At 56.7% G+C, this 12,956-nt stretch overlaps 1 protein-coding gene across 3 annotated transcripts in view; it reads right to left on the reverse strand.

Annotated features, from left to right (window-relative positions):
• Positions 1-7: 7 nt before the first annotated feature.
• The window catches only part of LOC104322384 (phosphofurin acidic cluster sorting protein 1-like), a 77,508-nt gene continuing 64,559 nt past the window's right edge, over positions 8-12,956 (reverse strand). For 2 of the 3 annotated variants that reach the window (XM_069799829.1, XM_069799827.1), the window contains exons 7-25: positions 12,410-12,490; positions 11,546-11,605; positions 10,746-10,897; positions 6,534-6,627; positions 6,137-6,208; positions 5,713-5,843; positions 5,457-5,589; positions 5,237-5,341; positions 3,726-3,832; positions 3,267-3,421; positions 3,063-3,173; positions 2,873-2,975; positions 2,472-2,504; positions 2,066-2,108; positions 1,916-1,958; positions 1,669-1,810; positions 1,296-1,519; positions 976-1,089; positions 8-876 (exon numbers count right to left, since the gene is read on the reverse strand). In XM_069799829.1, the coding sequence (XP_069655930.1) occupies positions 761-876; positions 976-1,089; positions 1,296-1,519; positions 1,669-1,810; positions 1,916-1,958; positions 2,066-2,108; positions 2,472-2,504; positions 2,873-2,975; positions 3,063-3,173; positions 3,267-3,421; positions 3,726-3,832; positions 5,237-5,341; positions 5,457-5,589; positions 5,713-5,843; positions 6,137-6,208; positions 6,534-6,627; positions 10,746-10,897; positions 11,546-11,605; positions 12,410-12,490 (2,019 nt within the window). In that variant the 3' untranslated portion in view covers positions 8-760. The remainder of the gene's footprint in view (positions 877-975; positions 1,090-1,295; positions 1,520-1,668; positions 1,811-1,915; positions 1,959-2,065; positions 2,109-2,471; positions 2,505-2,872; positions 2,976-3,062; positions 3,174-3,266; positions 3,422-3,725; positions 3,833-5,236; positions 5,342-5,456; positions 5,590-5,712; positions 5,844-6,136; positions 6,209-6,533; positions 6,628-10,745; positions 10,898-11,545; positions 11,606-12,409; positions 12,491-12,956) is intronic. The other variant, XM_069799828.1, reaches the window with a different exon arrangement.

Consider the following 12,956-nt stretch of genomic DNA (forward strand, 5'->3'; position numbering starts at 1 on the left):
CCTGCCGTAATGGTACCAGCATTAATTTATTAAAATTAATCCCGAAAAGTAACCGTACAATAAATTTAAAAAAAATAGAATCTTGTAAAAAAAAAACCCAGGTGCCCCCATGCCACACCTCCAGCTGGCAGCACCATGGGGCAGGGCTGGCCGGGAAGGGATGGGGAAATGAGGGGGACAGCCTCAGCCGCGCTCTGCTCTGCCAGCCTTGGCAGCAGGGCTGCAGGGGGACTACAAAAGCCGCTGAGGCTCAGCCCTGCGGGGCAGGGCCGGGCACAGCAGCGTTGAGGCTGGCAGTGGGGCTGGCAAGGGGCGGTACAAGGTTGGTGGGCCCTGCATCCCCCCAGGAGCAATCCTGCTGGCTCCAGCGCTGGGGAACATGCCTGGGCCCAGCCCAGCTGGGGCCCCGGCTGGCTGGGGAGCTGGCCTGGCAGGCATGTCAGGGGGGAAAAGTGGGGCCCAGAGCCCTTTCTGGGTCCCTGCTGGCTGGTGCCAACCCTTGTCCCAGGCTGCTCTTGGGGGTCATGGGAGGCAGATGGCGTGGTGCCCTGGCTGGTGTTGGAGGGTGCACGGACCCGGTCTCACTGGCCTCACCTTCACGGGTCTTGGCCCACAGGGAGCGGTGCGGGTGTGTTATCTCCCTCTGCAGAGCAGGCAGGGGCTGGGCCGCAGCAGAGAGGGGACAAGAGCAAGTCTGTCTCTGTCTCCCTGTCTCCTCCTGCGACCCTCCGCAGCTCCATCCCTGGGCAGCCCCTGCGTCTCACACGCTCTTTGAGTAGCCAAAGATGCCCACAGGGAGGTACTTGACGTGCGTTGGCCACTGTGCCGCCAGCTGGAAAAACTTCACATCGTTCCACTCCACCCCATCTATGGAGACTGAGGGGAGAGGGTGCAGTGAGGTGCAGCCCTGCCACAGGCAGCCTGAGCTGCTTCGTCTGCTCCCCCCTCTACAGCCCCGTGGGGCTTGCACCTCACCTCGCAACATGGTGTTCTGGTGCTTGGCTGTGCAGATGAGGCGTGTGATCCCTTCGATGACCTGGCTTTTGGGTTCCAAGTCCTTCTCTTTTGGTTTCTTGCTCAGGAACATCACTGGGGTCCGAGGACAGACAGGACCAGTGTTAGGATATCCCCACCTGGCCCTGGGTGGGAGCCCTCACCCCAGGGCTGGCTGCACTGACTGGCCCCTGCTGGGCCGGGTCTCAGCCCTGCCCTCCTGCGGGCTCCCCCCCCTGCCCTTTTTGCAACAGACTGTGGCCCCCACAGTCCAGAGAGCACCCCAGGGTGGGCTTGGTTACCTTTCTTGTTTTTCTCCTTGGTGACCACGGTCATGGCCATGGTGCTCGGGGGCACCAGCTCCCCCGTGCCGGGGATGCGGCTGACCTGGAGTGAGCGGAAGTTGCTCTTGAGCGTGTTCTTGATACCCGTCTCCCGCTTCTCGCCCTCCTTCTTCCTTTCCAGCCCTTGTGTTGTCCAGTAGTCCACCTGCAGGCCCATCACCTCCACACCGGGGCTCAGAGACCTGGGCAAGACGGGCAGCAGCGTGGAGCACGCAGCCGCACACTGGCCCGATAACCCCGGGATGTGGCAACCTCGCCAGCGAGCACCTCAAACCCTCCCACCCCGCCACCCCCAGCACCCACTGCCTCAGACTGCGTGAGGCTTCCTTACCCGGCACCTGAGAGGCCACTGCTGACGGATGGGGATGGCGGTGGGGTGCTCACGGTCTCCTTGCCATAGGGGGCTGCTCCACCGGCGGCTGGCGCTGAGCTCAGCAGGGAGGGGGTGCAGACTGTGGCATCATCCGAGTCCACTGGGGAGGAAGAGTGTGGGTCGGTGGGGGGGGTTGAGGGGTACCAACAAGGGCCTCCACGCAGTGGAGAAGGGAGCCAGGGACTGGGGGTCCCCAGGGACTCACCAGAGGCGCTGAAGGACTGCTCCACCAGGCCCACCTTCACCACCTGCAAGGACAGATGAGTTAGATGATCCCCAGCATCAGCAGGGCTGTGCACTTCCCCTCTCCGCCCCCCCCAGCCCCAATTGCCTGCTGGCCCCTCAACGCACTCACCCCCACAAAGGGTACAAACTTCTGGCAGGAGTCCTCGTCGGGGCTGCACATGGAAGAGAGGCTGGTCAGGGTCCGGGTGTGCTGAGCACCGTGTGCCATACACCTAGCCTTGTGGCCCAGGGACCCCCGCACTGGCTGGGGCCAACGCTGGCTCACGGCCACTGGGACAGTCTGCTCTTGCCCTCCCTCCCATGGGACCCCCTGTCCCCGACATGGCAGCACAGGGCACACTACACAAGGAGGCAAGGAGTCGGCCCCTCCAGTGCTGGGAGAGGGCTTGCATGCGGGAGGGCAGCCCTGCCCCGCTTTGGGGTCACGGCTCCTCTGCACGGCAAGAGGGATGGACGCACATGGGGAGAAAGGGGGGGGGGGGCCAGGCAGCGGCACAGCAAGCACAAGCCAATACCTGATATAAAAATCAAAATAGAGACTTCTCTTCCTTGGGTGCCAGAAACCAAGAGAAGGGAAAGGTGAGAGCGCAGCTGAAACACGAGCGTCAACCCCTGGGCAGCACAGTGCCAGCTCGCGGTCCCCAGCCCAGCCCAGCCCTGGCAGCCAGTTCCCACTGTTGGGGGCTGTCACAGCCCACAGCTACTGGAGGGGCCGAGCGCATCAGGGGGTGGCAGGGGAACGGCGCTGCAGGCCTCTCACTGTGGAACCCCAGCTCCCCTCAGCACCACGCTGCTTGCCGGCGGAGTAGAGCACGAGGCATCACTCGCCTGTCCCCCGTCTCCCACAGCCCTGGCCCGGGCACAGCCTGGACTGAGGCCACACAAGGCAGGACAGGTTCCCCGGGACCACACTCACCTCTTCTGCTTGTACGTCAGCATGGCCTCAGAGATGGGGAGCTGGTGAGAGAGGCTGGCTCCGGCGATGAACTGGGCGACGCGGCCCGCGATGTCCACAGTGTCTGCGGGCGCAAAGAGCCGTGAGGGTCTTGGTGGCAGCTGGGCTCCCCTTCGAGGCGCTGCTGGCCCCAGCCTGCCCCGCTCCTCACCTGCGATGGGTGGCTCAGCCCTGCTGAACAGCTCCCGCCATGCCGTGTCCAGGAAGAGAGTGCTGTATTTGTTATCCACCGAGGCCAGGTACTTGGCCAGAGGGTGAGAGCCTGCGGGTGAGAAGGGCGAGATTGGCTCCAGGCAGGGGAGCCCGGGATGGTGGGAGAGGACAGCCCTGGGGTTCGGCTCCCGGTGGCTCTCACCCAGTGGCACAAGAAGGAAGCGAAGGTAGTTGAGCCAGTCGGGTGTCTTGCTGGCCAGCTGCTCCACGAAGAAACGGAGGACAACGCTCAGGTAGCTCTGGTCGCCCGCCACCACAACCTTCACCGGGGGAGGCATGTGGGAGTTACAGTTACAGCTGCCAAAGGGAGAGAAAAGGAGACTGTGAGGGACACGCAGTGGCTCAGGGGGCAGGGAACGTGCCCTGCCGAGCCAGCTGACCCAGCATCAGAAACCCATTGCTGACAACTTCCAGCTTGCTGAGCGCTGCCATGGGCACAACCAGCCCTGGGATCCCCCGTTTTCCCCAGGGCCTATACCGGCTCCTATAGTTGTGTCCACAATCCCAAAGGGTCCTAACAAGCCCTGGGGGAGCCAGGGCCCTTCCCAGCCCTTCTCTGCAGTCGTAGGAAGCTGCCAGGCTGAGCCCAACCCATACTCACTATCGCTGGATGCGGGAGACAGTGGTGTTGAAGGCTGCCTGGATGTCCGCCACGGAGCAGGTGGATACGACCAACTGCTTGTGCGCCTGGAGCTGCTCACTCACGTACTGCCAATGCAGAGAGCTTGGGTTAAGGTACCCTGGGGTGGGGGGCATGGCTGTGCTGGCCAGCACCAGCCCATGTCTGCCCTGGCCCCCGCGCCTCCTGGAATAGAGCTGGGGACCCTGTCGCCACCCATGCCTGTGCAGGGAGGCTGAAACCACCAGGTCATCCCTGGCTGCATGCCTGAGCATCCCTGCTCCTCCCAGCTCTGCTCCAGGGGGCTGGCTGCACTAGCCCCCTGCTCTCGCCTTTGAGCACAGCAGTCACCACCCTGCGACGGCAAGAGCAATTCTGTCCCAAGAACCAGGCTGTGCTCCTTGAGAGAAAGGGTTTGGTCCAGGGACCCTCAGATTTAAATCCTGCTGTCCCACAGCAGGGCCCAGCTCTAGGCTCAGTCCCCCTCTGCTCATTCCTTTCTCTTGCTCTCTCCCACTGTGGCACTGCAAAATCCTTCTGTGCCTCTTCAGGTGTCTGCGTGTAACTGAACAGTGGTAAAACAGGCAGTCATGCTAGACAAGGGAGCTTAGAAGATGCCATGACAGCAGTGTCTGGAAATGGGCATCGCTCCTTTTTTCCCCATCAGCACAAGAGCTAGAGCAGGAACATGCCGAGGATTGCATGGCTTGGGTCAAGACTCCACCACCTCTCACTGAGAAGCCCTTTCTTCTGCCACAAAGCCCTCCTTGATTTTCCAGCACTTTCTAGATGTCAGATGTAGCTGCAGGATCCCAAAGGGGTCTCGCCTGTGCTTTATTTAACTGCTGTTTGCGTGTTTGCACACACATACATGGCCCTGCTCACCTTCAGCAGTCAACTCCATGCATGGGGGAGGCAGGTGCTCGTCAGGGGCTAGGTCCGTCCTCACACGGACGCGATGGTGACCAGCATGAGGCAGGAAAGCCTCACATGCCTCCCTGCCCAGAGATCCCAGCTCTGACAATGCAGTTAATGCTCCCTGGGAGCGGTGGGCTGTGCTCTCCCATCTCTGAGTGGGAAATGGCACCTCTGCTGCTTCCCAGGGCCTGGTGGCAGAGCAGAGGGAGTCTGGCACCTCTGCCAGGGCATCCAACAAAGCTCTGACCAGTGCAGTCACTGGGAGCCAGGACCAAACAGTGAGGGCACAAGGTACAGTCCATTAACCAGCCTTCCTGGGACTGCTCAGGGCATCGTGCTTTGAGGATCCAGCAATGCTGGTGTGTGGCATGTGACAGAGAAGACGTGCCAGAGTCTTGTGCCTGTAGCTCAGCACTGTGAAAATGCACTGTGTCCCTAGAGGAAGGGCCACCCGGGGGAGAGGAGGGCACAGCTGGTGCCAGTTTCCTTAGGACACCCTGCCGTGGTTGGGCGAATCCCCTGGGATCCTGCTTACAGCTCCCCTCGTGCACCCGGCTCCCGTCACACCTACTCACCTGCCCTTGCCACTCGGCGACATTCACCAGCACAATGCTCTCAGGGAGCTGCTCGTCTGAGACCAGGATCTGGTTCAGCTGATCATAAACAGACTTTCGGGGCACCTATGACAGCATCACCACAAAGGTTAATGCCAACCAGCTGCCTTGGCTGCTCTGCCCATGGCTGAAGGGCTCTCGAGTGAGAAGCCTCCAGGTGAGGTGGCTTCCAGGGCCTCACCTGCGTGCTGTGCCATGAGTCTGGAGAGCTCTCGCTGTCCAAGCTGCTGGCGCGGCCACCCTGTCCCTTTGAGCTCTGCCGGTCCTTCACAGAGGTGCTGCGGGGACGCCACAACTGCTTGCTGTCTGCCTTACTGTGAGCGAGAAGCAGGAGAGGCAACACCGTTGAGGAAATCCCATCTCCATCAACCCCCGCTCACTCCAGAGAGACAGTGTGAGCCCTCTCAGCCCTGGCATGGGGCACAGACCCACCTTACCTGGGGGACACGGCACTGGGGAGCTCGGCTTTGGTTCCAGGACCCAGCTGGGCCAGCCTGTCCACGCTGCCCTCCCTCGTGGCAGCCTCTGCGGGGGCCAGCCGTGAACATGGCTCTTCTGCAGCCAGCTCCTGAGGGCCACACACAATCATGTCGTACACGTCACTCTCCCTGCCCTGCTCCCTGCACCCATGGGTGCCCCCATCCAGGATAAGGCTGGTGGCCCTGCTGGAGAGCCAAGGCTGCAGGGCCTTGAGGGGGCTGGGCTGCATCTTCTGCAGACCCTAACCCTGCTCTCCAGCCCAGTCTACTTGTCCCCCCCCAGCCCTGCTCCCAGGCTGGTGGGCACCCCCGGTACCCCAAAAAGCAAGGTGGGGTCTGAGGGAGCTCCAGCCCTATTCCACATCCCATAGCCTGGACTCACCACCGCAGGGATCTCCACCCCTGGCTCTTCCTGCGGTCGCAGCACTCCCGGCTTCCGCTTGTCTGCCTCACCCTGGGGGACATGGAGTAGGGTCAGAGTAGGATGGAGCACCCCGAGCAGGGCAGCTGCCAGTGACCCATGCCTGGCCTCACAGAACACACGCTCCCACAGGGGAGCCCGACGTCCCCCTGGGACCGGCCCCAGAGGATGCCCCCCATCACTACCTGTCTGCCTGCGCTGGGAAAAAGAAGAGGAAAGAAGGGAAGGAGCAGCCCCAGGCAGGTGCTGCCAGGAGCTGTGGTCTCAGAGGGAGCTGCAGGCACTGCGGGGATGCTGGGCTGGCTGGGGAGGGAAGGGGGCAAGAGGTGGTGGTGGTGGTGGTGGTGGTATAACTCACAGGGCTGCCCGACTCTTGATCCTGCCCTTTCTGGCTGTGCAGACTGCCGATCTCAGTCTGGGAACCAGAATGAGAGACTCCCTCAAAGAAACGCCTGCAGAGAAACAGACAGACGAACGGACGGACGGACAGACAGACAGACGGGAGAGAAAAAGGCAGGAATAAGAGAGGAACGAAGTCACCATGATCCCAGTGCACCCCCGCCAGCCTGTCCCAAGCACAAAGCACTGTGGAGAGGTCCCCAGTGGGACACAGGGCCAGACACCCAAGTGTCCGAGCAACTCACAGCCTAGATGCAGACCTGCCAGCAGACCGCCAGACCCACACACCATGGTCTGCTCAACAATGCTGGGTGCACGGACAGGATGGGGCCACCCCAGACCAACAGGACTAGACCTGTGACCCCAGTGAGTTGGAGGCAGGGTCCCTGTCTCCTAGCCAGCAACGATTTCTCTCTCAGGTGATCCCCCACCACTGCAGTGCAGGGTGAGGAACTGCCACCTTGTCCCATCTCACTGGTATGTGGTCTCTGTCAACACCGCAACTCCAATGTGCTGCTGAACCTCTCTGCCCCCTCTGCACCACCACAGCTTCCACAGATTTCTGCTGCCTTCCCTTCTGCTCCCCCTTTTCCAGGAAGAGCTCCTTGCTTGTGACTGCTGCTGCTGCACACTTCCAGCAGCAGCTTCCACCTTCCCTTTCTGCTTTCCCCTTTCCCAAGGCTCTGAAGACCACAGTATTGCACACAGAACCACACCTCAGGTAGCACAGCAGCACAGCAATGTCCTCTCTTGTTCCCCAGCACTTAAATTTGCCTTTTTTTAGGTCTCTGAGCTGATGTTTTGGTAGAGCTGCACCGTGCAACTCCAAGGTCCCATTTCCAAGTCACAATGGTCAACACAGGAACTCCCTTGGGATAGCAGGACTGGCTCTGCCACCACAGTGTGAGCTTCCACCTTTGTTTCCCCTTTTTCCATCCATTATTTATTTGCCGAGGACCCTCTCCACATCCTGTGGGCTGCTCAAAGACCAGTCTTTAGGAAACAAGCAGGCTCTATCACTGGATCTTACCTGTCAGCTTTCCCAGGACCCTTGCAGCAACTGCAGCCCATCTGCAATGTGTGACTTTCCTGCAGGAGATCTGAGCTAGCTTCCCTCTAAGCTGTATGCATGTATTTGCTCACTAACTCCCAGGAAAAGTTTCTCCTGATTTGCCTGGTGTGCAGATGGGGATACCAGATTGCAGGTTTCCAGGGACGGCCACAGAGGCTTAGGATATAGAGCAGTTCTTCTGTTAGGACTCTGCTAGAGTTTCCATTGTTTTCCACTGTCCTCAACTGGAGGTATCTGCAGCTTTCTGCAGGATACCTACAGACCTCTGAACATCCTGGCTGCTCCTTTTACTGTCCTTTTAACATGTTTCCTTATTTGTATACAGCACAATGTGCTGCCAGGCACAACAGTGTTTGTCAGGTTCTTTGCTTTTACTGCTTCTACAAGGACATTTCACCTCAGTAAATGATGGCCCCCACCACAGAGCAGCAATTCAGAAGCAGTGTTTATACACTGGCTGGGGGAAGTCAAGGCTTGATTTTCTTCTCACTGGCTCCATGACCAGCTGCTTCACGACACGTTCATTTACCAAAGCTCCAGGTTTAGACTTGGAATTGTGCCATTGTGCCCTGGTGGGACATTTTCTCCAGGTCACACAGAGGTAAATGATGTCTCCTGTTATTAATATATTTCAGCTCTCTCCACCTCTCCAATCTCTGCTACGGGATCTCAGGCATTGTCACCACCCTGTACAGTCATTATTCTACACCTGCCTTTTCTCAGCCAGCAATTTCAATCCATACAGACTATGTTAATAACTTAAGAGTCAAACCAGAGAAATATGTACGTTTTCTAATAATTCACTCCCCAATCAGCATCTGTCCCACACTCCTCTGTACTGTCCCAGTAATCTCACCAGAACATGACATACCCCTGGTGCCATTGGCATCTCAAAAAGGTATCTTCATCCCCTCCTTTTTCTTAGACATTGGATGTGTCTAGATTGTATACACTTGGTGTGGCTTTCAATCCCTCATTTAAATGGGGCTGTCTCCCCCTTCCCCATGGAAGCTGTGTCTGTTTCTGTCCTCTCTCACTTGCATTTCAGAAGCTTTCTTCCCTAGAGGATATGTCACACTGAGCACAGAGCTCTTCTGCAGCTCTCAGCTTTCCCCGTTGCGCAGTTTAAAGGCTCTCCTATAGACATGATTGAGCCTGAGTCTCAGCAGGTTGAGATTTATGTAAATCCCAGCCCTTCTGCACAGCCTCCTTCTGTTTTCAATGAATTAGCCCCCTCTCCCCCACCCATTTTCCCAGTCACCTATGGAGACATTTGCTCCTTCACCTCTGATCTTCAATCAAAGGCTCTGACTGTTGAGGTCTTACCTAACAGCCTCAGCTCTAGCTCCAGTTTCACCCCAGTGCAGGAGCAGCCTACAGCTGCGTGGCCCCCACGGCTGATCAAAAGGATGGCTATCTGTTCCCAACGCCACTGGCTCAATCCAGTGCACCAGCCACTGCTCACCCTTAAGGGCTACTTTAATGCCCTTGCTCCACACAGACCTTCACAGTGTCTAGCAAGGCTGTCTATGACAATAAATAAATCCAACATGAGGATCACATCTTGAATTTACAGGCTGGACTGGAAGGTCATCCCCAGCTGAGAAGGCTATGCAGGGCCTTGGAACCATGCAGTCTACACTAAACACCTTAGCAGTGAGGTCCCACACCTCCTTAGAAAAAGTACAGACCCAGTAATGTGACTGCAAGGGGATACACACTCAGCACGGCCAGAAACTGAGGCACTGGAGGGCAAACCAAGCTAGGGACACTTCATGAACAGGCTGAAAACCAGCCCAGGGCCCAATAGGCTGTCCTACCAGAGACAGCAGCAAACACCCAAGGAAGACTGTAACAGCAAGTGCAAGCACAAACCAGCAGTTCCTCTAGGATGCTCTCCCAATGACCAGATGTTCGCAAGCAGGCACTTGCAGAAGCAGGGCAGGGTCTTATATTTAAATACTCTCAATAGACTTTTACAGTTTACATAGTTTTACATAGTTTGCATGCATAAACCACTAACTGACCACAAAAAGACCTTCCTTTTTCTCCCACAGTGCCTTTGTTTCCTTTGATATCAGACAGACCACGTGAAACTCCTTCTGGAGTCCAAGCAGACCACCTAAGCAGCTCCCCCTTGCTCGCATGCCTGCTGTCTCCTTCACAACGACTTGTGGATTTGTGGAAAACACGACTGCTGTCATGTTCCTGTTTCTTCCCCAGTGCCCCATGGGTTCCTGAATCCAGCAGATTTAATTTCAAACAGTTTGCCTGCGGCAGACCAAGTCTGCTACCCCTGCTAAGTACCTTCAGCAGGGATTCCAACTAATCCAAATTATATTTAAATACCGAACTATAGAAATAATAATGACAAGTAAGCTTGGCTTGGCTAGAAGAGACCCAGCACACTGTGAGGCAGCCAAGTAGAAAGACAATAAAAGGCAACTTTCTCACAAAAGGACAGCACGGAAACAGAACAGCCATGAGCAGAGAGGCCAGGTGAATGCAGATCACATGGGAGAAAAGCCTGGTTTCACTGCATGGTCCACTGGAGACCTCTGTGCCAAGTCAGCAGGGCTTGGCAGAGCGAGTCAAGCCACTGGGTGCCTGGGGAATGGGGTGAGGAATATCACTGATGGTTGCTAGCCACATGTCTCCACAAAGGGTCGGAATGCAGCATGCAGATCTCACAGGGACACAAGGACTGGCCTATGCAGTCACATAGTGCTCAAAAGACAGGCATGCTTCAGTGTGGAGAGCCCTGCGAAGGCCAGGACTGCCAGCAGAAAGATATGAGAGCTGGGAACAGTAGGGGCTTAGATCAAGTAAGTACTTTTCCAGCAGATCAGTAAGCATCAGATGCTTGTCTGGCAGGAAATTAAATGAGACTAAATGTGAAGGAAGCCAGTTTTAATGGGCAGTTTTGAGTTTACTAAACAGGATATGCAACTGAGGAGCTCAGCGGTGCCAATAGAAGACGGCAATGGGAGTGGAGACAAGACAATGCCTGCATTAGCCCAAGCAACAGAAAGTGTCAGAGGGCATTTCTCCAGGTCCCATAGACTGCGCTGTTGGCCTGTGACTCCCTGCAACCCTTACCTCAGTGTGGGCTTGGGTGTGCTGTGCACACTTTCATTGTCCTCAATCTCTGGGCCGCTGTCACTGTTGTTGCACTCTTCCAGGCTGTCATAGAGCAAGCCCAGGTCTTCCTCCACCTCCTGGGTCTGGTCTACAGGGTCAGAGTCCAGGACCTGTGGGACCAAGCCCAGAGGGCAATGAAGAGATACGGAGTCACCTGCATCCCAGGCCAGGCACATAAAAGCTCCCTCCCAGCCACAAGGCACACCACAGCACCGTTCCCACCTCAGGGAGCCAAATCCAGGCTGTGGAAGAAGCAAGTGACACTGTCATTGGGCGAAAGGAGGGTGCCATGAGCATGACATCCGAAGCAGTCTCAGACACCCTTCATACTTACTAGGAGTTAAGACACCTGGGAGGACCTTCACAGGCTGTGCTGCACACTCAGTCCAGGCTCCCAGCCAAAGCCAGCTACCCACAGGCTGATGTTAGCCTGCTCTCATTTGTGAACAGGATTGACCCTGCAATGCCAGCTCCTGGGGCAGAGCCAGTCTATGACAGCACCCTTCTTCCCCCGGCCCCTCTCCCCAGCAGGAAGGTGTTTTTTATTTGAGCATGAGGCTCAGAGCTGCCTTCTTGGGGTAGAAGGCTTTGGAAAAGCCAAGGCCCAGTCTGTGCCACACAGTGGTCTCACACCACCTTTAACACCCCTGAGCACCTGCAGCTCATGCCTTGTGCTCCCAGTGAGTGAGAACCAGCACTCTGACACCTACACATCTGCAGGAGACACCACCAGGTGGGACAGCCTTCCCACTTCTTACCTCCTCCGTCACTTTAAACCTCTTCAGCAAAGCCACAAATTTCTGCTTGAAGTTTGGTTGCTAAAACAAAACAAAGGAAGAAAAAAGATCAGCAAATCTATCAAACCGTGTTACAAGATGACTAACATACAGGCCACGGTTGCACACTTTAACATGCCATCAGCTCCCTTCTGGGTCCACAGGCCCAAGGTCAGCTGTGACCTCCCTTGCTCTTTAAATTTGCTGTAGGATTTGGACTAAATCCGGACTCCACAAGAAACCACTGTATCTGGGAATGAGGGAGGGTGCAAGGACTCAGTCTCTGCTATGGGCTGGAATAGCACTTTCTCTCCATTTATATCCCCTTTCTCCCCAGACCACCTGGTTGAGGAATGCTGCTTTCAAGCAAGAAAAGATAGGGGACAAACTCAGGAAGAAGGTGCCCAGGGACCTGCAGGGCTGAAGCAGCTGGGAACAAGGAGATACTTGGAGAGCAGGGGGCTGGCAGGGCAGCTCCCCACTTCTGCTGACAGGCGGAGGAGCTGCTAATGGTTCACCCTTCCTTGTGCCAACCTTCCCCTTCCTCAGAGAGGGAAAGAGAAGAGACCATGTCACAGCAGCAAGTCAAAACTGTGTTGTACATAGATCATCACTGATAGGAATCCAGGCTAAATACAGTACGGACTGTGAGCTGGGGTACAGCTCTGAGCAGCAAGCTAACTCATTAATGGCAAGAGGTTTGCCCCTTCTTCTCAGAGCCAAGGGCTCTCTCCCCTGCTCTGCACCAGTGCCAGCATCCCCCCCAAACCCTCCTCACTCCCAGCAGGGAGGGGAGGGAGTGAATCCCTTCCATCCCTTTGATCACATTGTAAATGCTGATGTTACTCTGGTCATTGATGTGGTTCGGATCATTTTCCTCCTAGCCTTCTTGGTTTTCCTCAAGTCATCCTCTTCATCAAACAGATCCTGCAGGCAAAAGGTCACATCACATCAGAGCAACTCAGAGTGCAGGGAGCAGCATCTCCTAGAAGTTCCCCTCTCCCACACTTGCCCCCCATTTTGAAAAACTTTGGTCCACTCTGCTCCCAGAGTTTTGCTTCTCACTTCTCCCACCTCTCTATGCAGCTCCTTCTCCCTCTTTAGCACTGTCCCCCAGTAGACCTTCTTTCCCAGTGCCTCTGCCCTCAGGCCCCTCCAGAGGGACGTGTACCAGCAAGATTCAGAGGGGAGACAGTAGCTTTCTGCAACAGTCCTTGTTACAACCTAAAACTCTTCTCTCTGCACTCGCCAGCCTCCCCATGACCCATGTGTTGTTCTCCTGCTCTCCCCTCTCCAGGGTTAGCTCAGTGGGCACAGCACCTGCGCTCACAAAAAGTGTTCTTCCAGGGATCAGCCTCAACAACACACACAGCTCCCAGGGACATGGGGCCCT

Source organism: Haliaeetus albicilla, chromosome 13, assembly GCF_947461875.1.
Source record: "Haliaeetus albicilla chromosome 13, bHalAlb1.1, whole genome shotgun sequence".
Lineage (NCBI taxonomy): Eukaryota > Metazoa > Chordata > Aves > Accipitriformes > Accipitridae > Haliaeetus > Haliaeetus albicilla.